The sequence below is a fragment of the Lontra canadensis genome, unplaced genomic scaffold (assembly GCF_010015895.1).
Source record: "Lontra canadensis isolate GAN:19392208 unplaced genomic scaffold, GSC_riverotter_1.0 scaffold279, whole genome shotgun sequence".
Lineage (NCBI taxonomy): Eukaryota > Metazoa > Chordata > Mammalia > Carnivora > Mustelidae > Lontra > Lontra canadensis.
The window spans coordinates 179,519-206,484 of NW_022631273.1; the positions used below are offsets into that span (position 1 = coordinate 179,519).

General features: G+C 42.1%; 1 protein-coding gene and 1 long non-coding RNA gene across 2 annotated transcripts in view; one reads left to right on the top strand and one right to left on the bottom strand.

The window, feature by feature from the left end:
• The window catches only part of LOC116862620 (glycerol kinase-like), a 72,918-nt gene extending 69,826 nt beyond the window's left edge, over positions 1-3,092 (bottom strand). The window contains exon 1 of the mRNA XM_032849975.1: positions 2,900-3,092. Coding sequence (XP_032705866.1) covers positions 2,900-2,977 — 78 coding nt within the window. The 5' untranslated portion in view covers positions 2,978-3,092. The remainder of the gene's footprint in view (positions 1-2,899) is intronic.
• Positions 3,093-3,912: 820 nt separating this feature from the next.
• LOC116862621 lies at positions 3,913-18,077 on the top strand. The gene is made up of 3 exons (XR_004381663.1): positions 3,913-4,044; positions 17,181-17,186; positions 18,001-18,077. It is a non-coding gene; the product is annotated as an uncharacterized LOC116862621 (long non-coding RNA).
• The last annotated feature ends 8,889 nt before the right edge of the window (positions 18,078-26,966 follow it).

The following is a 26,966-nucleotide window of genomic DNA, read 5'->3' on the forward strand; positions in this document are numbered from 1 at the left end:
AGGAAGAAGAAAGCTTGCAGAGGTTATGGGTCTTATAAAAGTGGAATGAGGTATGCAAATCTGATTAATAATGGTCAGGAAGTTGTTCAAACACCTTTAACTTTGCCAGGTTCCTTATGACAGTTCACATCCACTGTATTCTTTCCTGAGAAGGTAAGCAATGAGTTCTGAGTCATAATTATAACACGGAACAAAACGACTGGAACAACTCCTGGGAATCACCTTAGGATGGAAGCACTTATTCAGCAAATCTATTATCTGTATTTTGCGGGGAGTGGTTTAGCAACCACTTTCCTTATAACCAAAGAAGAAAACATTTCGCTAAACCGTTCCTAAGTTCTGTTCCACTTCACACAATGTCTAAATCTTTTATGTACCTGTGAGGCATGCCTTCATATTTGTTTCTCAAGAAGCAGAAAACTTAACTGATCAACTTTTATGCATCATTCTATAAGCAGGATGGGAATCTGAATTTGCACTTTAGCTTACTCAATGAGATCATGCCATACAGAGCCCAGTAAAGAGAACCCAGCTTCTGGGGGCTTAGGTTGTTCATATCACACACTGAACAAATTATTGTGATAACTTGAAGCTGACAAATTCTTTCCCCACCAATGCAGAAAAATGCCTCTTGGGCAGCAGAATTTGAGGGATGACCTACAATAGATAAGACTGCTTAGGGGCGCCTGGGTGGCTCAGTGGGTTAAGGCCTCTGCCTTCGGCTCAGGTCGTGATCCCAGGGTTCTGGGATCGAGCCCCGCATCAGGCTCTCTGCTCAGCCGGGAGCCTGCTTCCTCCTCTCTCTCTGCCTGCTTCTCTGCCTACTTGTGATCTCTGTCTGTCAAATAAATAAATGAAATCTTTAAAAAAAAAAAGACTGCTGAGCTACATGGACGTCAACAGTGAAGAGTCAAAAAAGAAGACAAGCACAGTAAGGCTGGCTGCTAAAAAGGAAGCCTGCAAAGTTCTGAAATTCTTCACCCATATTCACAGAGGGCAAAAGCTGTATAAACTTGAGAATAATCACCATGTTGAGTTTGGCCCCGACTGAGCTTTATGAACTAGTTGCCAACATTTAAGAGAAAGATTTCACTGAGAATTCTAGACTATCAGCTTTTCTTTAAAAATCTGAAGCTCTGGCAACATTGCCTGGTGTTCCTGCTTGGCAGCTGTAGGCTATCCCCTTTGGCCTGAGTCTGCTCTCTTCTACCTGGCTGGCCCCTGCAGGCATTGTGTGGGTAATTCTTAAATATGATTTCAAAAATTAACCCACAGTTAACAAACATGTCTTTTTTTTTTTTAAAAGATTTTATTTGACAGAGAGAGACACAGGAAGAGAAGGAACACAAGCAGCGGAGCAGTGGGAGAGGGAGAAGCAGGCTTCCTGAAGAGCAGGGAGCCTGATGCAGGGCTTAATCCCAGGACTCTGGGATCATGACCTGAGCCAAAGGCAGACGCCTAACCAACTGAGCCACCCAGGCACCCCAACACATGTCTTAAAGATCTTTCTTAAATTGGGGAGATGGTAATGATGATTGTGTATTTTATATATTAATCAAATCCAGTTAGATTATTTTACTTATGATTCAGGATTACTTTACATTTGTATGAAAATAAGACGAAGTGAAAATAAGATATGAAAATAAGACAAAGTGAAACCTGCCCTGGGTGATCAAAAGATAAGCAATATAAGAGACAGTAGAACTACGTCATGGTAACTCAAACCAGGGTAAGTCATTAAGGGAGACTCAAACTAAAATCGTACTGAAAGCTTTTCACTTTAGACAAGAGAGACAAGTATCAAAATGAAAGCACAAATACAGGTTTTAGTCAAGTGGTCAGCTCAACAGAACTTGGAAGAAACATATAAACTTCATATATAATGTATACATATATATACACAGTATATACACATACAAAATAACGCATGACAAATGATTTGAAGTAAAGACAAAGCTAAATAATCATTCAATATTTACATCAACCTGTCAAGTGAGTCAAATGTCCATTGAAAGCTTGAGTTCTTAAACACCATTTATTTCAATTACTTTTATCTTACTAAACTCAGTCCTACATCACTTTAAGAACAAGTTTCCTAATTGGACAGAACATATTAATAAGCAGAGTCCCTTAACTAGCACTCCGTTGTGATAAAACTGCTGTCATACATGGTAAATAAAAAGGGAAACAGAATTCTCCTATCATTTTACGATGTGAAGCACGGAGAAAACCATCTGTAACCCGCAAAGTATCAGAAATTGAAATGTTCGAGTATCCGGAATTAAGTAAAGATGCCGGTAAAAGCAGTGTAGTGTGACTTTTTCCTAAGGTGTTCTGCGCCCCCCCCACCCCCCCACGCCGGCATTCCACCTTCTGCAATTTCTGTGGGAGAGGATGACAACGCATCCCCACGCCAATACTATATTCGTTCTACTGCTCCAAAGGACGCCGTGTTAGTCTACCAAAGCCGTGACACAGCTTTCGCCCCATCCAAGGACGTCCTGCGCCCCGCAGGCCAAATGCTCCTGGTGAAGCCCGCACTAGCGGTCAATGTGGCCACCTGTCCCTGGCTGCAGGCGGGCCGCTCTGCACGGATGCTCGGCGAGTCGTAGCTCCCTTTGGGGGTGGAGTCCCCTATTAGTAGGTGACCCGGCTCCACCACCAAGGCCAGGGCTGCTCAACTCGACCGCGGGGGTTGCGAGAGGCCGAGGTCCCCCAGGCCCACGCAGGGTAGCTCCAGCGTGGCAGGTCCCGGTCTGGGGGCCTTGGCCTCCACCCTTTGCCTAGCGACTGGGCCCGGGGTCGGGGAAGGCGCGGGATGGGGACAAGAAAACCAGCCCCGAGGTCCCTGGGCTCCCGCCTCGGCTCAGCGCCTTCTCAAATGTCACCCTAGGCTCACCAAAAAGCGCGTTGAGCTGGTGCCCTGGTCCACTGCCCCCACCAGTGGCCCCAAAACTGCTTTCTTCGCGGCTGCCATGAAACCAGCTTCGGGTCAGCGGGCTATCGTGGCCCGTTTCCCCGGTGACGGCGGCGGGCGGGGGAGGGGCAGACGGCGAGCCTGCAAGGCGAGGCGGCGTGCACGGCAGAACGCTTGGACAGAGCTCCAGGCAGCCCCTTTACCCGCGCGGAACCCTATCACCCCGCCCCTCCGACCCAGACCCCGCCCCCAAACGCGTTCTCCACGACTCCGGGGGCGTGGCGGGGCGGGAGGGAGGGGGGAATGCGCTGCCTGCCCGGCGAGCCAATTAGCGAACGCGGAAAGAGGCGGAACGCTCCGACAATCAGAGGGCGGTGAGACGTCACGGGGGCGGGGCCTGGGCGCGGCGGAGGCGGTGGCCCGCGCAGCAGGTCACGTGGGTTCCTGCGACCGGGCGGCCCAGCCATTCTGTTGCAGGGCCGGGGGCGGAGGCGGTTGCTGCCCTTTGGCTGGGAGCGCCGCTGTCTCTGGGAAAGGGGGACAACTCCCAACCCGGCCCCTGGGGCTTCCTTCCGCGAAGGGGTCCCAGAGTGCAGAACTGCTGGTCCCTCTGGTGGGCTGTGCAGAGCACGACGTGAGTCGTTCTCGACTGAACTGGTCAGGCCTTCCCGCTCTTCCCACGCCCCGCCCACCTCCCCTCTCCTTTCCCTGGATAATAATTCCCTGTGCGGGAACTGGCCCCATGTAGTGTGACCTCCCGAAGCACAGCGAATCCCCATTCTTTGTAAGCTTTTCAGGGACAAGGAACGCGGAAGTTCTTTCGGTTTAGCATTTAAGGGAAGCGTATAGCATCAACCTCCCGGTTACTTCAGCTGACAGTCAGGAATCCAGCAGCTCCCTGTCCTGATGCGCCCTTGGCTCCCCGCTTGACCTCGCTCGGGTATCCCCTCCTTCCCACGCAATTTCCTCTCCCTGTATTAACTGCTCTACATTGCAAAATGCGAGGAAAGGGGCTCTCTCATTTGACCTTGAATTTACCTTGCCAGGATCCTTTTGAGTCCTCTTTCAGGGGCTTTTCAAACTTTGAATCAAAACCCGCTGTGAGAAATAGCTTAACAACTCCAGGTGTGTGTGTGTGTGTCCGCGCGTATGTCCGCATACATTTTATATTTAATACATGTATTTTTACATAGAAGTAGTTTATGCATATTAACGTTATTGAGAAATGTTTCTAAAACAATTTATCTTTCCATGTTACGCATTCTGCATTGTCTTATTCTATTGCATATCATTTTATCAACGGAGTAAAGGAGGCAAAATTGAAAACAACAAAGGCCTTTATTTGGGGGCTCAGAATTCTGAAGGAATCAAAAAAGGGTCTTGGTCATGAAAGGAAAGCAAGGGTTTTTTATGAGCAAGAAGGAAGGGGTGATTTTATGATTTAGATAAGTGAAAAAAAAACTGCTACTTTGGTCCTAACCAGTGGAGGCACTTCTGATTACTATCTTATCGTTTTATTGGTGCCATCAACCAAAACTGTCTCTGGTATGTATTAATTCACTTGACTGGGTTCCTAGGATCTGAATGCCAGTTCTGTGTTTAAACTTTATGACCAACTCTATGTAAAATAGTTGCTGCTCCTGGCCTACTTCAAGAGTTCATGAGTTGGAAAGAAAAATGGAGCATTTTGATCAAGATTTTTTCTGGAAAAATATCAGAGATCAATATTATTCCCCGTTAACTGGAGTTTAAATGTTTTGTTCTGAACCTTAAGAGGTCTGCTCTGTATCTCAGGAACTAGTCTTTTGAAAATAGGTATATTCAGTTAACCGTTGTGTCTCATTTAGGGAGGTGGTCTTGAAAGGGGGCTCCCAAAGTTAGGCCCATACTGTGCAAGCAATCAGGTAATTTTTTAAAAAGCCTCTCTATGGAAACAAAAGAAAAACAAAGGAAAAAATGTTACTGGTTGGAGCAAATTATAAAACCACTGTGGTCCTGAGTGCTGCCAGTGAGATTTCTAGATATCAAGTTCATACCATCTTCAGAGGGAGAGAGAGCAGGCGGTGGCACTCTGATAAATTTTCCTAGTTTGCAGTCTGAGTATCTCTGGCGATCTTTCTGAATGGCCCATACAGCAAAAGGCATGAAGACCGTCTAAACATGGGCTGTTGTGGCAGTTTCTCTGAAGTTTCTCTCTCAAGTTGTCTAGCTCCAGTTTGCAGGGCTTCAGGAATGGCAACTTTTTTTTAAGATTTTAAATATTTATTTGACAGAGACAGAGAAAGCAAAGGGGGGAGGAGCAGAGGGAGAAGCGGATTTCCCGAGGAGCGGGAGCCCAATACAGGTCTGGATCCCAGGACCCAAAGCCAAAGGCAGACGCTTAAGCTACTGAGCCACCCAGGCGTTCCCAAAACAGCAATTTTAGTTCTCAGTGATTCCAAGTCAAAAGAAGGAAAGAAAACTAGAAACCTTAGTTGGAGAATCATAGCCAGATATTTGAGGACACCAGAATTCAGGATTCAGCACAGTTTTATGGGGAAACAACCACCCTCAATCAGAACTAGAATCTAATATCTGAACATGTGTGTTACTGCAGGGTTTTTTTCTCTCTTTAAAAAGAAAACCACCAGGGCGCCTGGGTGGCTCTGTGGGTTAAGCCTCTGCCTTCGGCTCAGGTCATGATCTCAGGGTCCTGGGATGGAGCCCCGCATCGCATCGGGCTCTCTGCTCAGCGGGGAGCCTGCTTCCTCCTCTCTCCCTCTGCCTGTCTCTCTGACTACTTGTGATCTCTGTCTGTCCAATAAATAAATAAAATCTTTAAAAAAAAAAAAAGACCACAGGCCCAAAATGGTGTGACTTCTGCCGAGTTCCCAAACTGGAACCTAATACCTAATATAATTTCGGTTTCAATCTCCCCCAGAAATGTAATTTTTTTAATTTAAATTCAATTAATTAACATATATTATTAGTTTCAGAGGTAGGGCTCAGTGATTCATCCGTCTTACATGATACCCAGTGCTCATTATATCACCTGCTCTCCTTCATGTCCCCATCACCCAGTTACCCCCATCCTCCTACCCCCCTTCCCTCCAGCAACCCTCAGGTTGTTTCCTATGATTTAAAAAGCCTCTTACCATTTGTCTCCCTCTCTTTCCCTATGACCCTCTGTTTTGTTCTTAAATTCCACATATGAGTAAGATCATATGATAATTTTCTTTCTCTGACGGACTTATTTCGCTTAGCAAAATACCCTCTAGTTCATTCCACCTCGTTGCAAATCCAGAAATGTAATCTTAACTGATGGGTCAGTCTGGAATTTTCCTCCTCAATGCCAAGGAGTCTGTCATGTGGGGCCTCTCCATCCCCCTCCAAAGGAAGAAGAAGTAATCTGCATGATAAGATCCCCTGCTTCTTCCCCCAAGGGAAAGTGACCCTGCCTAGAACAATCCTTTTCTTTTACTAATAAGGTTCAGGCCCCACCTTCTTTCCTATAAACACCCTCCATTTTGTACAATTTCTCAAATCTTCCCTCTATATGCTAGATGGGGTGCTGCTTGATTCATGAATTATTTAATAAAACCAATTAGATCTTTAGATTTATTCAGTTGGGTTTTGTTTCTTAACAGTCCCTAAAATCACCCTCATTTCCACCAAAGACAGCCAAATGAATACTAATTTGTAAAATAAGTCCAATTTCAACACCTTGGCCTGATTCTTTTCTGAAGTGTAGCAAGAATAGTGATGGATTCTATAGCTTGTTTTAAATCTGCTTTGCTGAAACTTTTCATAAGCAATTTTAGATTGACTTTTCAGCAGCTTCCTCAGGCTAAGAAGCCAACGCCAATAACTTGCCATCAGACTTTTGTATAATTAATAGCTATGGATTTGGGTGAATCCTCCCTTTTAGAGGTCCCCCAAATATCCTGAGGTTCCTGCACCTGCCAGGGAGTGACCTTCCTTACTCATGTTGTAAAGTTGCTGGGAACCCTATAAGCAAGGTATCAGGCTTATTGTTCCAAGGGGCTTCATTGGCTCCATAAAGTCAGCCTTAGTTCCCTAAAGCTATTTGGTCATATCTGAGTCTATGCACTTCTCTCTCAAATACAACATTCCAGTCAAAGCCTTGGTAACATAACCAATGTTTACAATGGTGTTCTGTTACAAGGAGAGCAGATTCTTAATTAACTCTGCAAATAACTATAATTGCCATGAAAACAGAAATATTCACTGAGTTTCTAAACTCTGGAGGGGTCAGGTAGGGAGAAAAACACAAATGTTTCATATTTGTTCACAAAGGAATATTTAATCAAATTTCTGTTCATAGATAGCTTAAGAGGGAAAGTTTCCTTAAAGCTGGAAGAGCAAACATTAGAAAACCAGCAACGTTTCAAACAAGACTCATAAAAACTGTGATCATCTTCCTCAGTTTATTCTGGTGCATGTTATTAATTCTTCTTGTTTGAATCCACATTTCACACTAGTTACAGAAATTCGTATCCTGTTCCGTCTTGTTATCAGAAACCTGTATTTATCAAAAGTCCTTTCCCTGAATCTTCTTGAAGCTGAAACACATTTGCAAGAGCATCAAGTATAAAACAAGAACTGTAAATGACAAAAGATTCAGAATGGCCATGGTTCAAGATCCAATGAGAGTTCCATGAGAGTTCATTACAATGCAGCTGACAAAGAAATGTGGTTATTTCTGTGACACACAACACTTTAATCATTTGAATTACAAGTGATAACATTGTACCAGGACATATTAAAACTTTAGGAATTTACTATTATTTCTAGAGCAGTTATAGTAATAGCAATTCATCCATACAATATAACCCAAGGTTTATCATCACTTACCTGACCATGCTTTGGCAATTTGACAATGTATTCAAAAAAGACTTCATTTAGAATTTGAATTGGGGGAAGTTTGTTAAAAATAACATAAGTTTTTAAAACATCTGCCTAAATAGGATCACAGATAATTACAAAACTTAATACTCTTTTATTTATTATCCAAGGTGAGAATAAAAGATTCTAAAAGCAAATAGAGAAGGTTACGTAGTTGTTAACAAAACTTAGCTCTTTTAATATTGAGAAGATCAGTTTCCTTAAGTAATCAAAGACCAGATAAAGACAAAACACCTCAAAAATTCAGTTTTCTTACCTAGAGTACATTTTTACCTGGAGTACGTCAAAGACAAAAACCTTTGTTTATACTTTCTTATTGGGAGTGGACAAATAATCCGAGAAAACTTTGTTGTTTTAACAGTGAGAGGAAACCAATTCTAATCTTGTACCAGTGTACCTTTGACATTAAAACTCATTCATTCCAGGGGCACCTGACTGTAGAGCATGCGACTTTCTTTGGGTCTTGAAAAAAACTCATTCATTCCAATTGTTGTCCTGATCATGCATAAATTTTTTTCAAAGATTCCCTTTTCACAAACTTTCTACAATGTTCATTCTTACATTCAGATTTTGTCTCTGTGTTCCTCTTTAAATAACCACCCTTGCTTTAGCACAAAACTTTCTTTTCCCTCAACAAAAAACACACTCCATTTCTCATATCTTTCCTTATGGAACACATAACATCCTAATTTCTTGGCATATGAAAATGTTTCCTTATTATTTCTAGTAGGCTAAATTATATTTAGTAGAATTCTTAACTTTTAGAAACCTTGTTTTTCTTTTTTAAGTGATCTCTACTCCCAACATGGCGCTCAAACAAATGATCCCAAGATCAAGAGGTACATGCTCTATGAACTGAGCCATCCAGGCACTCCAGGAAACCTTAATTTCTTTTCTTCCTTTTTTTTAGAGAGTGGGCAAGTGAGGGGTGGGCAGGGGGTGGGGGGCAGAGGGAGAGGAGAGAGAGAATCCTTTTTTTAAAGATTTTTTAAAAATATTTATTTGATAGAGACACAGCAAGAGGGAACACAAGCAGAGAAAGTGGGAGTGGGAGAGGGAGAGGTAGGCTCCCCACGGAGCAGGGAGCCCAATGCGGGGCTCAGTCCCAGGACCCTGGGATAATGACCTGAGCCAAAAGCAGCCACTTAACAACTGAGGCACCCAGAGAGAGAGAATCTTGAGTAGCTTCCACACCCAGTGCAGAACTGGACATGGGGATCTATCTCTCAACTCTGAGATAATGACCAGAGCCGAAATCAAGAGTCAGATAACTGAGCCACCAGGTGACCCTGGAAACCTTAAGTTCTAATGAAAACTAAGAAGTAAGCAATTGTGAACTGGGATACTAGCACACTTTTTCTTTTAAGATTTTATTTATTTTTTATTTTTAAACACAATTTCTATTCCCAATATGGGGCTCAAACCCATGACCCTGAGATTAAGAGTCAAATGCTCTACCAATTTATCCAACCAGGTCCCCATCTTTTATTTTAGGATTTTTATTGTTAAGCAATCTCTACACCCAGCGTGAGGCTTGAACTCACAACCCTGAGATCAAGAATTGCACCCTCCACTGACTGGGCCAGCCAGCCGCCCCTATACCAGCATTCTTTAGACTGGCAAATTTATGAATACATTTCATAATTTTTAAAAACATATGCCTTCTTAGAGTAAATTTCTCAGTATAGCACAAAACATGTTTACACCTAAGTATCTTTAGTTTCTCTGTAACAGTCAAAAGTAAATAAGCTTATGTTTTAGCAATTAATGTTTCACTATTTTATCTGATTTGGAAATGGTCTAGACTATCTATCATGTAATTTAACTTAACAAAACTCTAAGGTTTTAAGTTACCAAAAAGGATTTGGAAAAACTATTTAAGTAGACATAAATATTGCTGGAAAGCTCATTTACAAACTTTTATCTTACTTACATCTATTTATTTAAATATTTTTATTATGTTCAGTTAGCCACTATATAGGACATAATTAGTTCTTGACATAGTGTTCAATGATTCATTAGTTAAGCATAATATCCATACATCTATTTAATTCACTTGTTCTTAATAATTATGTTTAGATTAGTCATGAAAATTTCACAAGGCACTAAACAGCTAGCCATCACCTTTTAAGTTATATTCCTTGCCGACAAATTCTGTGATAGAGATAACATGAGCTAATTTGACTTTTGGCAAACCTAGGTAGAATAAAAGCTTTATATTTAATTCTGGCAACTCTAAAAACATACCTGTTTTAATTAAACCAACCAACTTCAATTAGCTTTTATATATTAAGGATTAATCTTAGATCACATGAATTGGAAACATATTTGGGTTCATTTCTATTACATCTCTGAGAACTTACTTTATATAAGCACTAATTTTCTTTAAGCCAATTAAACAGAACTCTTTTATAATTTAAATTTGGCCATACCCAGAGGTTAGTAAATACCACACGTGTATAACACCTATGAACAACAACAACAACAACAACAACAAATGGTAACCTTAAAGCTATTGTTTTAAATTTTTTAGCCTGGCTGGCTCAGTCAGAAGAGTGTGGGACTCTTGATCTTGGAGTTGGCTGTGAGTTTGAGCCCCACGTTGGGGGTAGAGGTTACTTAAAAATAAAATCTTTTTTAAAAAAGTAGAATAAATTTTTTAGCCATGAGACAAGTAGGATAATTCAGAACTCACTAGTTTATAAAAGAAAAATTGGATCCAAAGTGTTTTTCTGGCACATGGAATCAATCAGTTAAGGCTTCCTGCTCAGCTTAAACTTTTTCTGTTAATATTTGTGGAGAAGGCACGCACCATTTGTATCTTTCCTTGACAAGTAACATTATGGAAGCTCTGGGCTGGATTTTAGCCAAGGGTGTTTCTAGAGCCATTCATAATTTTAAAAAACTTCCCCCTCAACCAAGTTTTAGGAATAGAGGCTGATCTACATATGAGTTCCCAGAGATACCACAAGACTTTTGAGGTAAATAGTGGATGTTTTCTGCTTGGTGAAAAGAAGAGGCTGAAGGATTTTCAGTTGTTTCTGGGGCTGTATTTCTAGTTTTGCCAAGATTTGTAGATAAAGACCATAGCTTTTAATCCCTCAAGGAACTGTGTTGCGGCTTAAGTGACATCACAGGTTGATCTACCCTTCTGATTCTGTTATCCTCAGTTTGCTTCTTTCCCTCTGGGTATGTAGCTCTAATTTTAATTTAGGGGAGAGGCCTTAAAATCTCTATCAGGTGCTGAATACCAGCTTCTAATCTGGCCAACTTTTGACTACAGAGCTGCTTTTTAAACATTCTTGCCAGGTAAATAGGGTCTGTAGGGATGAGAAGGAATTGATGAGTGCCTTGTAAGGGCCCCAGCTGAAAAGGGATAGGTAAGAATTTCAAAACTGTCATGGGATATGAGACATTCCTACCACTTATAGTGTTTCTGTATTCAGAAGAAGGGGGAAAGGAAGGTTGATGGGGCTTAACACTGGCAGTGTTGCTCCCATGTCTTTAGGGTGAAGGGGAGGAGTGGGAGATAGACTTCTAGGTATGGAATGAATTAAGTCACTGGAATAAAAGGCACAGTATACAGAATTCAGTCAGTGGTATTGTATTAGAGTTGTGTGGTGACAGATGGGAGCTACACTTATGGTGAATGTAGCATCATGTATAAACTTGTTGAGTCACTATGTTGTACACCTGAAACTAGTGTTACATTGTGTGTCAACTTCACTCAAAAAAAAAAAAAAAGAGAGAGAGAGAGAGAGACCTCATCTCACCCTATTCCCAATAACCTCTATTTGCCCTAAGGTATTGGGTAGAAGTAAGGAAAGATCCCCTCTTGTCCTCAGAGCTGCCCTATTCTGTTCTATGAGCATTGTTTCCCCACCCTGTTGTTTGTGTCCTTAGAGGGGAGAGTGCTCTTAGGCTGTTTGCACCAACTTTGTCTTTTTTTGTAGCAAAGGTGGAGTTAAATTTTTTGGGGAAGTGTTTTCACAATTACTTTTGTCAACACCAAAGTAGTGTTTAAAAGTTTTTTTTCTAAAGTATAATAATCAAAAACCAGATTCCTTTGGCCATTGAGTACATTGTTGATTTGCTTCTCCAATCTATAGTCTTTTGAAAAATCTTAGGGATAGTTTTATGTAAATCTTGAGCTAAAAGTTGAGTTAAAAGCTTCTGTTTTACCTATAGCTTTTCACTTAGAAAAATCATCAAAAGGCTTTGTCCAGCCTACTTTTCCCATTCATGCCCTTATATTCCCCTCACTTATAAGCATGTGTATAAGTTGATAAAGGTCAGAATTACCAGGTTTATACGTCTGAATAGCTAAAATGAATTCCTTAGCAAATCCTAGAAGGTCTTCAAGGGCATTGCGAAGGTCCTTTGTAGCAGCTCACAATTCTGCCTTGGTCCAAGGAATATAAATGATTGATGAAGTCCTAGAACCTCCTTCATTAGGTTTAAGATTAGAAGGAGTTTGAATGACTGGAGCTCCAGAGGAACCTCCAGCTTGATATTATAGAATGGAAGTTCTATAAAACTAGGATATACAGGACAGCCTGGATGGTGCAGTCAGGTAATTGTCTGACTCTTAGTTTGGGCTCAGGTCATGATCTCAGGGTCCTGAGATCGAGACTCACATCAAGCCCTGTGTCAGACTCCATGCTCAGTGGTGAGTCTGCTTGGGATTCTTTCCCTCTGCCTCTCCACTCAAGTGCATGTGCTCTCTCTCTCTCTCTCTCTCAAAATATATGAGTCAATAAATGTTTAAGAAAATCCTAGGATATTTGGGTGAAGAGCAGGAGGGAGAAGGTACAGAAAGAGCAATATCTATGGCAGTTTCTCAGAAGCTTTTTTGGTTTAGATCATCTCTGAGGGAGGTCAGAGTTGGCTTTAGAAAGTTAAGTTACTTTTGGGTAAGGAAGCAAGTTTAGAATGATTTAATTTCTCAGAGGCCTCTAAAAACTAAGTAAAATATGCTTCCTACTCAAGCTGCTTGGTCTCTTTTCTCTTTCCAATTGTGCACACAAATAGACTAATTTTGGAATCTCAGAAGATGCCAGGAGTGGCCACTGTAACACAAGTAGGATTGATCCAACAAGACAGAAACTTACAAGAAATGTCCCTATAACATACACCCAGCCAGTCAGGGGCTGCCCTCCTGCAGCAATTTTCCAAACTGAAAACTCCATTGAGTAATCACCAGACAGAAGAGAGTAACTGTAGTTCAGACAGACAAAAGCCTACATGGGAAAGACACCCCAAACCTGGGTCTGAGCCTCAACCAAAAAAAGGGAGTTTGGGGATAAGGGGTGGAGTGCTCTGGGCTGGCACAGTTGGTACAGCATGTGACTCTTGATCTTGGGGTTATGAGTTCGAGTCCCACCTTGGGCATAGAGCCTACTTAAAAAGAAAATTATGGAAACAGGGAGGTTTAGAACTAAAAGAACTCACCAGCAGAACCCTTAGCTGCTTGGTTATGCAAGTACCATGTTCAAATCCTGAGTCAGAGTGGTGCATCCCTTCGGATTCCATGCTGTTCTCACACCATTTATGTCAACTGAGAAAAGGAGGCAAAACTGAAAAAGAAGACAAGCCTTTGTTGATCTCAGAATTGCAATTCAGGTGCACAAATTCCAGAGGAGTGGGAAAAGTGTCCTGCTCATGTGGGGAAAGCAAGGGGTTCTTATGAGAAAGAAGCAAGCTGTAATTACATGATTTAGACAAAGAAAAGAAAAAAAAAACTCTGGTAATTTGGTGCCAACTGGTGGAGCTGCTTCTAATTTCTACACTATTGATTATTTTATTGGTGCCGTCAAACACACCTGTCCCTGGTATGTATTAATTCACTTTACTGGCCTCATATAATCTGAATGCTACTTGTCCTGTTGAAATTTTATGAGCAATTTCTTGTAAAAGAATTGCTGCCTCTGGCCCAGTTTGATAGTTCCTTAGTTGGACAGAAAACTGGAGCTTCAAAAGGGAGTCTCTTGTGTCCAGAAATTGTATACAATTCCCCAATTTTTAAAAGATGCTGATTGAAAATCACTAAAATAATTACCATGCTGTCAATTTCAAAAGGACTCTACTATTGTTACTTTTTCATTTCCTTCCATCCTTTTCCCTAATCCGGGTTCTGTAACATCATTTCTGTTTTTCCCCCTCAACCCCTTACTCTACACCACACTCTCTCTCTTTCTTTTTTTTTAAGATTTTATTTATTTATTTGACAGACAGATATCATAAGTAGGCAGAGAGGCAGAGAGGGGGAAGCAGGCTCCCCAAAGAACAGAGAACCCGATGCAGGGCTTGATCCCAGGACCCTGAGATCATGACCCGAGTCTAAGGCAGAGGCTTTAACCCACTGAGCCACCCAGGCGTCCCTACACCACATTCTCTTGTCCATCTCTGTGTTTATAGTTTAACCACACTTGCTCTGGAAGGAAATTTTCCTATACTCTGTATAATTATCAGATTCTGGTGTTCCCCATGAGGCCTGCTTACAGAAATGCTGGACTTAATAACTACCGATAAACTGGCCTGCTTAGGAGAGGAGGGCAAATGAATCAGTATTTCTGAATTTCCTGGAAGAATACACAGACAGGCCTTCTGGCAAATGTACAGGACGTAGGCTAACTTGCTTCTAAACACCACAAAAGGCATTAAATGATATAGATAAGGATTTCCTTGATTCTAGAAGGTGATAAAAAAGAAAGCCACTGAACCTACCATATCGATCCATTTAAAAAAAAGAGTGACCATGTTCCAACTCTCACATACTTTTGACTCTGAGATTCTAAGAGGATAGCAAATTATTTGCCTACCAGTATAGTGGAATCAGAATTCAAACATTTTGGGGTATCTGGGTGGCTCAGTGGGTTAAGCCTCTGCCTTTGGCTCAGGTCATGATCTCAGGGTCCTGGGATTGAGCCCCACATCAGGCTCTCTGCACAGCAGGGAGCCTGCTTCCCCCCCCAACCCTCACCTGCCTCTCTGCCTCCTTGTGATCTCTGTCTGTGAAGTAAATAAAATCTTTAAGAAAAAGAATTCAAACATTTCAGAATAAGTGGGGCTAGGTGTACATGAGAGACTCTTAAATATATTGATCCTGTGTTTCCCACAACAGCCTGTATTTCACATCCCAATTCCTTTCACCAAAACAAAACTGAGAGGAAGAAAGATGACTTAAGGTTTCAGGAGTTACACATACCTAAGCTCGCACTTGGAGATTAGGGAAGGGCAAAGGCAAGGGTCTTAAACAGAAGAGTCTAGCTCACCTTATCTAATCTCCACACCTTAAATATTTACTCTGAACCTCCTAGTCCTATTTCCTCTTATCCGGTTGGAATTACTCCCATTTGCCTGCTCTTTCTCAACCCTTCAAACCCTAGCGGCGGTCTGAAAACTCAAATTTACATAAACATGAAAATCAGCCAATACATACTCCGATTTCCTTTTTCGTACTATTACTGAGGCAGAATAACAGTGGGGCATGTGAGGCCCAGGAAACATAAATGACTTGTCTGAGACCAGCCAGCCTTCTGTGGCAGAACCAGGACTAGAATTTCCAGCTCCTGACATCAGGCCTATTGCTCTTTTAAAGAGCAGTCTGAGGGAAGGGAAGCCAGGAAAATAAATAAAAAGGAAGAAGGTAGGACGCTAGTCCACCTTGCTCACCCTGCCACCCATTCCAGATCTGAAAGTACAGCAGTGGAGGAAACACTGGTTTGGAATGCTAAGGATCTTGGTCTGATCTTGGCTCTGAGTTCAACACTTGATTTTCCTGACCTTGAGTAACTAATTTTCTTCCCTGGCTTCCTTTTGCTCATCTGTCAAATAGGGCAAATGTTGTTGACTTGGATGGGAGGATGTGTGAATGTGTTCTACAAGCAGCCTTAATCATGAAAGGCAAGATGCTCTTTCTCAGGCTAATCTGTTTCCACCAAAGAAACCCAGAGGTGAACACTGAGGCTTCATACGGACGATTTAAGCAGCTTGAGTTGTCTCAAGTTCATTGTGATGATTTCTGACAGGTAGAGCAAGAAATCAAAGTCAACTCCAACTGGAGAGTCTCTAGGTGTTTCAATGATTCCTCCTCTGCTCTTTCCTGCTGTTAATTTATATAAGAAGAAAGACACCATTTCCATTGAGAATCTTTCTTTTTTTCCATGGAGAGGGGAGGTCCAGTAATGCTTCTTGGTCTTACCATATTTGCCCTATTTTTCTATTCTATCCGGGAAGCTAGCCTTTCCTTATCTCTCTTGCTATTCTAGCAATGATTACTTGGATGGGGATTGACATGGGTCAAAAGCATAAGAGAGAAAGTTAATGATGGAAAGGATTACAATAAATAGCTCAGACACTCCTTTATTTTATGGGTCTGAGATGATTTACCCAGATGTAAGAGGTAATTTGCCCAAGCTAGTAGAGGGAGTTAAAGACATTAAGAATTTAAATATACAAGGGACGCCTGGGTGGCTCAGTTGGTTGGATGACTGCCTTCGGCTCAGGTCATGATCCTGGAGTCCCGGGATCGAGTCCCGCATCGGGCTCCCAGCTCCACGGGGAGTCTGCTTCTCTCTCTGACCTTCTCCTTGCTCATGCTTTCTCTCACTGTCTCTCAAATAAAAAAAGAAAATCTTTAAAAAAAATTAAAAAAAAGAATTTAAATATATTTGATTTAAGAAAGCCCTATTAGGAGACTTCCTCTCCCCCCAGGCAAATCAGAAAATCCACTCACATGGACGTTAATAATCTCAGTGTAGGTACCTAAAATTATGTATGCAATGTTGCAACTGTAATAGAATTAGGATATGGCGATGATTTACTAATTCTACCCATATCAGAACCACCTATGGGACTTGTTAAAACCCAGGTTGCTAGATCCCAATCCCAGAATTTCTGGTATAGTAGGTGAGGTCTGATAATTTGCATTTCTTTTTTTTTTAAGATTTTATTTATTTATTTGACAGAGAGAGATCACAAGTAGGCAGAGGAGGCAGGCAGAGGGGGGGCGGGAAGCAGGCTCCCTGCTGAGCAGGGAGCCCGATGCGGGACTCGATCCCAGGACCCTGAGATCATGACCTGAGCTAAAGGCAGCGGCTTAACCCACTGAGCCACCCAGGCGCCCTGATAATTTGCATTTCTAACAAATTCCCAGGTAATGCTGATACTACCGATACAGAGATCACACTTTGAGAATCACGGGACTATGGATACGCTAGTTTCCATTTTTCTAGGATTCGACAAAACCGTGTTAAGAGAAATCTGTCTTTTATCTTGTGTTAGTACCTTTTCTTCCAAATCTTGGTTCTTTGCTAACAAATAATACACTTAGAATATTGGTAGAAAAAGGCTTAAGGCAGAGGTTCAAAACCGTTAGTCTGAGTCACGTAAGTGCTTGTTAGAGATGCAGATTCCTGCCACCTTCTCCCTAACCTGACCCCTCAGAATGCAATGACCTAGGCTCTTTGATGCCAGGGATTTTGTCCTGATCATTGTTTATAGCACTAGGGTCTGGGTGTTCTATAAGGGACTGTTGAATGAGTGAATGAATGAATAATCATGGAATCATACCTTCTGGTAATAACGTCATTGTGCTGTACCCTCCCACACTTCTTTCATTGGTTTAAGGTTCTACTCTAGGCTTTGCTGGTAGATATAAAATAAACACAGACAACTGTTACAAGTAGGGCAGTACACACAGAATCTCAGCTGTAGAAACCATTTCAAAATATAAATTTGCGGGTGCCTGGGTGGCTCAGTGGTTAAGCCTCTGCCTTCGGCTCAGGTCATGATTTCAGGGCCCTGGGATCGAGCCCCGCATCAGGCTCCCTGCTCCGTGGGGAGTCTGCTTCCCCCTCTCTCTCTGCCTACTTGTGATCTCTCTCTGTCAAATAAATAAATAAAATCTTTAAATATATATATATATACATATATATGTGTGTGTGTGTGTGTGTGTATATATATATATATATATATATATATATATAATTTGTTCTTTGGCATACACTGTATCAAAGGCTGCCCATGTTAATAACATTATTATGAAATAGTAATATTTCCTTTGATAAGCAGGACAAAACCCATCCATGATCTTAAACACATATCCATCTCCTTATAACAATTCCCATCTCTACCCAGTCATCACAAGTCACTTCTATGTCTTTACGGGTATAGAGGAGACTGGGCTTGGGCCATGTGACTTGTACAGCCAACAGGACATCAGCAAACATGATGTAGAGACTTGATAAGCGTTTACATAAGAGTGAGTCTTTCCTTCTTGGAACCCAGCTTTAAGAGAGCCAATCGAACCTACCAGCAGATGAGAACCCATGTGGAGGAGAACTATGCACTCTAGCTGACCAGCACCAACTTCCAGAATTGTGAATAAAACTGTCTTGGATATTTCAACCCCAGTAGAGCTCCCAGCTGATTGCAGCTACTGAATGAGCAACCCAGTTGAATGAGTGACCTTAGTCAATATCACCCAGAGCAGAAAAACCACCCAGCTGAGCCCAGCTAGTATACAGATCATGACAGATAATAAAGGGCTATTCTCCTTAGCACAAAAATTGATGTTGAATGAGGGCATTCTCTACTTTCAATGGGATTATAATCATTCATTTGCAGATGTTTTTTATTTAATTTAATTTTTATGATTTATTTATTTGAGAGAGAGAGAGCACAAGGGGCAGAGGGAGAGGAAGACAGACTCACCACTGAGGAGGGAGCCTGACATGGGACTCGATCCCAGGACTCTGAGATCGTGACCCAAGCCTGAATCAAGAGTCAGACACTTAACTGACTGGGCCACATATGCACCCCCTTGCTGATTCTTTTTTTAAAAGTATGCTTTTGAAAAGAAAGGGTAACTAAAGTTTAGTTGTTTAGGCTCCATATTTAAACCTGATTAGGAAAATTTTTGGAAGAAACTATCATTTATCACACAGGAATGGCATGTAAGGAAAGAGGAATGACGATCTTCATTTAAGTACATTCATAGCCTTTTTACTGGGAAACTCTCCTCTCTTAGGAAACATTCCATTGAAAGCACTTATCTTCAGGGACACTTCTTATTTGTGAAGAAACATATGGATGTAATTTCTTAAAGGACTGGGAAGAATTTTTCAAATTGTCTAGCTCAACTCCATTTATTAGGGCTGAAGAAAATAAAGGCAAGGATCTCAGTTACTTGCCAAGGTCACTTAAATGTAGGAAATTGCCCACCAAGTGGTGAGGTACATACATGCGTCTTATGAATTTACTGCTACTGATGACTCAGAGAATAAGCCAAAGAACTCAGAGCATAAGCCAACCTACAATGAACCAACCTACAATGAATCAATAGTACTCTTTTCTGAAAGCAAACATATAAACATTATATATATATATATATATATATAAAAATAATTAGGCCATCACTGAAAAAAAAAAAAGCTGTGATCTTTTTAATTTTATTTTGTAAAGTAAGTACTACACCCAACATGGAGGTTGAACTAATGACCATGATCTTGATCTCATGACTTGAGATCAAGAATTGCATGCTCTACCAACCCAGCCAGCCAGGTGACCCTGTGGTCTTTTTTCAGAGTTTTCTATCATACTTTCTGTACTCCATTCACCCAGGCTCCATTCCTCACCACTGTGCACAAAACTTAGGTCTTTATTTCTATCATCAATCTCTCTATGTTAGAGAATGAGGAATTAAAAGCTATAGAGAAACACCAAACGTTGGCAAGGATGTGGAGCAACTAGAACTCTCATTTGTTGCTGGTGGGAATGCAAAATGGTACAGCCACTTTAGAAGACAGTTTGGGAGTTTCTTCCAAAACTAAATATACTCTTACTGTATGATACAGCAATCATACTCCTTAGTATTCACCCAATGGAGGTGAAAACTTATGTCCACATAAAACCTGCACCCGAGGCTTATAGCAACGTCATTCATAATTGCCAAACTTGCAAGCTAGTAAGATGCCTTTCAGTCGGTGACTGGATAAATTGTAGTCCATCCAGACAATGGACTATTATTCAGCGCCAAAAGTAAATGAATTACCAAGCCATGAAAAAACATGGAGGAAACTTAAATGTGTATAACTAAGTGCAAGAACCCAATCTGAAAAGCCTACTTACAGTATGATTCTAACTAAATGACAATTTGACAAAGGCAAAACTACCGAGACAGCAAGATCAGTGCTTGACAGGGGTTGTTGGGCATGTGTGGGGGAGACTTAGGGATGGATAGGCAAAGTACAGAAGATTTTTAGTGCAATGAAACTACTCTATGATACAATAATGGTGGATACATGTCATTATACATTTGTCTACACCCATGGAATGGAAACACTAAAAGTGAATCATAATGTAAACTATGGACTCTGGGTGATGGTATGTCAATGTAGCTTCATCAGCTGTAACAAATGTTCTACTCTGGTGGGGGATGGTGATGATGGGGGAGGCTGTGGATATGGGGGCAGGGGGTATATATGAAATCTCTGTTATTTCAGCTCAATTTTCCTGTGAACCTAAAACTGCTCTAAAAAAATAAAGTCTATTTTAGGGCACCTGGGTGATGCAGTTGGTTCAGCCACCAACTCTTGGTTTCAACTCAGATCATGGTCTCAGAGTTGTGAGATCAGACCCCACACCGGGCTCCACACTCAGTGTAGAGTCTGCTTGGAATTCTCTCTCCTCCTCCCTCTATCTCTCCTGCTAGTGCTCTGTCTCTCAAACAAATAAATAAATCTTTAAAAAATAAAGTCTATTTAAAAACCTGTAGAGATAGTTTCGACATATTTGAGTGGCTTTGGCCTCTACTCATGTTCCTTGGCTGACTGTGCATTACTGAGCATTCATTACCTAGGTTGAGAAATCACCTGCTTCCCTTTCATTGCCATTTCAATTCTCTGATTTTGACCTTCTTTATTTTTGACCACATGGCTTATGTTGGCTATTTCCTTGCTTATGATAAAATAAATTTTATTAAGATTCATTCTGGTTGTACTTAAATAAGCTTAGACATTTAATTTTTTAAAAGGTCATTTTAAAATTTTGCAAAATATTGGCACACATGAAATCACTGGCTTATGGGGAACAGAGGGTTTTTTTTCTTCTTTTAAAAACACTTGGTCCCTTGGGGTGCCTGACTGGCTCAGTCAGTACACCATGTGACTCCTGATCTCCAGGTTGTAAGTTTGAGCCCCACACTGGGTATGGAGATTACCTAAAAATAAAATCTTAAAGAAACAAAAACAGTTGGTCCACAAATCCCTGCTCTTCAGAAATTTGTCCTACATACTTTGTACTTAGGTTTTCAAATACTGTATACCTTAACTTCTCCACTCCCCTTCATATCCTTTTCCCTAAGTGCTGTTAGTAACACTGCAGTCTGCGAATGGAAATTTTCTCTTTGTAGCCTGTGTCTGGCTGCCTGGAAATGATGGTGATGTCACAATTGCTGACTTGCAGTTAGGCAACATAGCAAGAGGAACATAGTTAAAGGAGAAATAACCTCTATTTGTAAATTAGCATGTGTATGACAAGAAGAGCATACATTTGTATGGCTCTCCTTTCATGACTCCCTCTTCTTCTGGATGGGGAGATATGACATTTCTGCCTATTCAGGAGAACTTGCTGTAATCTAGTGCCAATGTCTAGACGCTTTGGGATGCCTGCATATTCCACAGGTGACAGAGTCCATACTGCAGTGAACTTTGGAAGCTTCCTATCTGCCAACTTTGCAGATATGGATACCCAGGCTGACATATGTGTTCAGGAATAGGGAACAGAGTGACCACATTTAACTTATGATTCACAGCTATGTGGTTATGATACTTAAAGAGACAAGCCCCATTTCAAGTAAGGATTTGGGGCTTTTGGTGGTACCCCAGTGAAGTGTTTGCAACAGAACAGTATCCCCCCATAATTATGTTTATTATTTGGGAGTCTTCTCTACTAACAAGTATAAGAGAGCTTATTATGTAAACTATATTCAGGGAATACTTTATTTTTAATCTTTTGATATTTTCTGCCCTTGTTAAAATTCTACTGAAATGCTTCTTTTCTAAAGGAGGAAATGGAGATGAGGCATTCCAGCGAGGGTAAAACACTGTAGATACTTATGGTTTATTTTATAACTATTAAGACCAATGTTTCCATGACTGTAGAGTGAGAAGTCCCCAAGTTAAAGTCTTGCACCCTTCCAAAGGTATACAGGTTGAGTTATAGCAAAATGGAGGTTTTCCTATACTCATTCCCTTAAAAATACCACACCCTTGGCTTTTGGCCCTTGTACTCAGGCGCTTCTTGGCAGTATTCCTTTCTCTCTCCCTGTCTGTTGTAGTTTTGCTCTATTGTTGCAATAAAGGCTTCCAAAGTGTTCACTCCACCCTGCATGTAGGCCCTTGCTTAGTCTCCATCACTCTGGGTCTATATGCCATGATTCGTGGACACTAGTAACCATTACGTGAACAGAAACTTAAAATGAGCTTCCTCATTTGGGCTACTGCTCTTTTGCTTCCTCTTTGGTAGTCCTCAAACCACCATGTGGGGAAGCCTCGGCTAGCCTGTTGGGAGGTGAGTGACCCCCATAGAGGAGTGATAAGTCATTGCCACTAAAGCCCTGCTAGAAAAATGGCTTAGCAATCACTAGAAATGTGAGGCCATCCTAGAACAACCAGCAACAGCCCAGCCAGACAAGACCAGAAGAGCCATCACGAATGTCCCAAAGATCCGGGCCATCACATTCCACAAAACTGCCAGCAACATATTTTGTTATTGAGCCCCCTTCAACTTCAAGGTGGTTTCTTATGCAACAAAAGCTACATGACACACGGTCCCACCTGCAGTTGGTGTGGTTTTCTATCATGTGATGGGATGCCAACCACACAATTGGCTGCTCTTCTTTCCTCTTCCTCCACTATGGAAAATATCTTAGTCCAGTTCTTCAGTTACAAGGAACAAAACCCACTTAAACTGGCTAAAAATAAAATGCTGTGCATACTAGGTGCATGTGCACACACGTGTACACACCAAGTGGGAGATGACAGATGGTTTTAATGACAGGATTGACAACTTCTTAGACACAAGACCTGCTGCTCAATGAAGCTCTGTGTATGCTGGTTCTAGAGGCCTCTGGGAACTGAGTTTACTCGAGTCATCTTTTTGTTTCTGTCTTTCTGGGACTCTTCTCTTAAACTCTTAATTTTTTTTAAAGATTATATTTTTTATTTTTTTGACAGAGATCACAAGTAGGCAGAGAGGCAGGTGGGTGGGTGGTGGGAAGCAGGCTCCCTGCCGAGCAGGGAGCCCGATGCAGGGCTCGATCCCAGGACTCTGGATCATGACCTGAGCTGAAGGCAGAGGCTTTAACCCACTGAGACACCCAGGTGCCCTTCTCTTAACTCTTTGAACATGTGTCCTGTTTCCTCACTTCATTCTCAAGACTGGCTTTCCCTATCTATTTATGAGGTTGCCCAGAGCTCTGAATGACACCTCCAGTTCTGAGTCTAGCTGGCCCTGTCCCTTACCGATTACAATTTGTTTCCACATACAAACCCTTGAAAAGATGCTTTGATTAGCTCATCTCATGTACCTTTTGCTTCCCTTTAATCAAGTGGTCACCCTGATCTGGTCAGCAGTGGTGACATGGGACAGATAGGGTAGGCAAGAAGTCTTTGTGCATCTACTCTTTGCCTGAGGTTCTACTGATCAAGGCTGGGCTCAGCTGGATGTTACTGCTTCAGGATGTGGCAGCTAGGGTAGCCCTTTTTCTCACTGCATGTCGCGTACTGAATAGGGTGGGTCTGCTCCATGTGTGGTTTTTTTTTTTCCCTTGGTTAAGGTGGCTTGTTCTTAGGCATGTTCATCCTATGGAGATGGCATAAGTGCAAGAGAACAAATAGCAACATGCAAGGCCTTGACTCCTCGTTTGAGGCCTAGGCTCAAACTTCCATATAGATATTATTCACCAAAGCAAGTTACATGGCCAAGGCCAAAATCAAGTGGCAGGGAAATTCACTACACCCAGGATGAGACCATGGCAAGTGCCTGCCTGCTGGTAGGGGTGAAAAACTGGGGCCAGCAATGCAACCTAGTATGTTTGTCCCTTTTCATGTCTTTGACATGCTCATCTTTGGCCCAGCAAAGATAGTTGTGGTGGAGACCAATGGTGATGAGGTGGAAGAGAGCAGTCCAAGGGCTAGAGGAGCTCACTTATCTATGGGAATGGCTTCTGAGATTGTCAGCAGTAGGGAGGGCAGGTTAGAGAGATGCTGGATAGTGGCTGGCTCGGGATCAAAACTATCATTCCAGAACATTCAATATAGTGCCACAGCTGCAATCTCTAGGCCATGTCAGGGCCCTACAGTGGAAAGGGCCAGCCAGGTTGGTCAGGGAAGTGCTGTACTCCCTGGAATGAGCAAACAGCTGTGCACATAGAGAAGGCAACACAGATATACAGTCATATGTCCGGCCAACATGCAAGAGGTCAGAGGCAAGGTGTGAGCATGACAGTAAGCACTGGCACAAGGCTAACAGGACAAGATTACTTCAGGCCCCATGCCTGCTTTGGTCAGGCTTGGCTAGGGTCAGAGATGCAAGGTTATTGAAAGTCTTCAGGGCATGGCAAGAAAAAAAAAAACATGGACCGGTCCTGCTAGCTCATCTGGCTTTTTTGTCTTGTAAACCCTCTGCCTCCTGCACCCAGCCCACCACACCACTTGTCCAAGTGACTCATTTGGTGATTTCTCATGTTTCACCTTATTGGTTTGTCATGTATGGATCACATGGAAATCATGTAACCATTAAAAAAAGTGAAATTCAAAGCAGCCCTATGTCTGTAGATTCTGATTGTTTTTTTTTTTTAAAGATTTTATTTATTTATTTGTCAGAGAGAGAGAGGGAGAGCGAGCGAGCACAGGCAGACAGAATGGCAGGCAGAGGCAGAGGGAGAAGCAGGCTCCCCACCAAGCAAGGAGCCTGATGTGGGACTCGATCCCAGGATGCTGGGATCATACCTGAGCCGAAGGCAGCTGCTTAACCAACTGAGCACCCAGGCGTCCCTAGATTCTGATTGTTTAAATCAGGGTGACAAAGTTGGAAGACCTAGTAAGGATGACCACAGAGGTGTTTTTTTTTTTGTTTTTTGTTTGTTTGTTTGTTTGTTTTTTGTTTTTTTTTTTTGACACCAAACAGATAGTAGGAGGAAAAGGCAATGAGAGTAAATCACTGGCAGGGGTTTACTCTGATAGTCCCAGAAGAGGTTCCTGATATAAGCTAGTTACTGATGGCAGAAAGGAGACTGGGGCCTGACTGGAAGTGTTAGGAGAAAAGTGGGAGGAGCTTGTTCTGAGCACTTAGGGGAAGGCATGGACAAGGGCCAAACAGCAGTGGGAACTCTTTCAACTTCCTCATCTCCAAATTCAGAGTAAGCTCTTGTTTACCTTTCTAGCCGCACCCCCCCACAACTTCCCTATCTGTACTCTACCCCTGCCAATGAGTGTGCTTTCCATTCCCTCCAAAGACAGTCTGCTCTTTCCCCTATTCTGTCTGTGCCTTTGACTGGGCTGCTCCCATCATCTAGGATGCTGTCTTGTCAATGTTTGCCTGTCAAACTATTCTCATCCTTCAAAGACTATCTCCAGTTCCACTTTTTCCATGAAGTGGATTCCTTAAGCAAATATGACCCGTCCCTACTTTACCTTCCAGAGTACATCTCATCTGTCTTGTATTATCATTTTACCTATATTTGTTCTATCCATTCTTACTCCTCTTCTCCCCTGGGTACCAAGTATCTATTAGACGTCTTATAGTTTATCTGGACCTATGAAACTGCATGTCCTCAAAGTGTCTGCTTCTTAAAGCATCTGGTTTATCTGGAGGGAGATGCAGACTGGTAAATGGGAATTGCAACATGTGGTAAAGACCAACAGAAGTAAACATAAGTACTACTGGAGCCTCTAAGAGGGGAATTTGAACCAGCCTTCTGGAATCTGAATCCTGAGGGTAAAAGGCAGAAGTCATTCCAGCATGGCCAGCAGCATGTGCAAAGACCCTGGGATTATTCACAAACTACTGTAAGGAGTAATACATAAAATATTTATGTTCAGATCTTGATACATTAATAACCTAAATGTATAAATTACATAAATACTTTCCTATTTGTTTTATTTTCTGGTAGCCTTCAATAAGCGATCATTCACCCCTGTTTATAAGTGAGGAAACCAGGTCAATCTGGGGTCGATCAAATTCAAAGTAGCAGAGTAAGGATGACAACAGAGATTTTTTGATGCCAGAGCTGAGCTCTTTGCTCTAAATCTTGCCTCTCAGATCTAGCTCCTGCCAATAGAAGAAAATTGGGCAAAAGGTCAAGGAGAGGATCTGGAAGAAAAGATAGAAGCTGGAGGATAAATGACATAACCTTCACAATTTTTGCCCAAGACTACCTCTGCTTATGGAAGTATACAAAATCCAGTGTCTAACAGGTAGACCGGAGTATCTTAATCCCTTCCATGGATTGTACTTTTAAAGGGTCACACTGCTGGGGCCTCTGGATGGCTCAGTCAGTTGGTTGAGCGCCAGACTCTTAGTTTTGGCTCAGGTCCTGAACTCATGGGTTGAGGGATAGAGCCCCCCAATGGGCTCCGTGCTTAGCGGGGAGTCTGCTTGGATCTTCTCTCCCTCTTCCCCTTCCCTCACCCATGCTCTCTGTGTCTAAAAATAAATAAAATCCTTAAAAAGAAATAAAGGTTCACACTGCCATTTATATACGCAATAAAAAAAGGGGTGTTGGGGCGCCTGGGTGGCTCAGTGGGTTAAAGCCTCTGCCTTCGGCTCAGGTCGTGATCCCAGGGTCCTGGGATCGAGCCCCACATCGGGCTCTCTGCTCAGCAGGGAGCCTGCTTCCCTCTCTCTCTCTCTCTCTCTCTCTCTGCCTGCCTTTCTGCCTACTTGTGATCTCTGTCTGTCAAATAAAAAAAAAAGGGGTGTCTATGTGCAGGATGACCTGTAACCTACTTAAAGAACTGACGTGGACATAGCGATGGCCGCCAACAAGAATGTCGTAACATTCTAGTGTAAAGAATTGGCTCAGAGTTGCACAATCACCTGACAGGAATTAACCCCAGGGCCGGGGACATCCTAATGG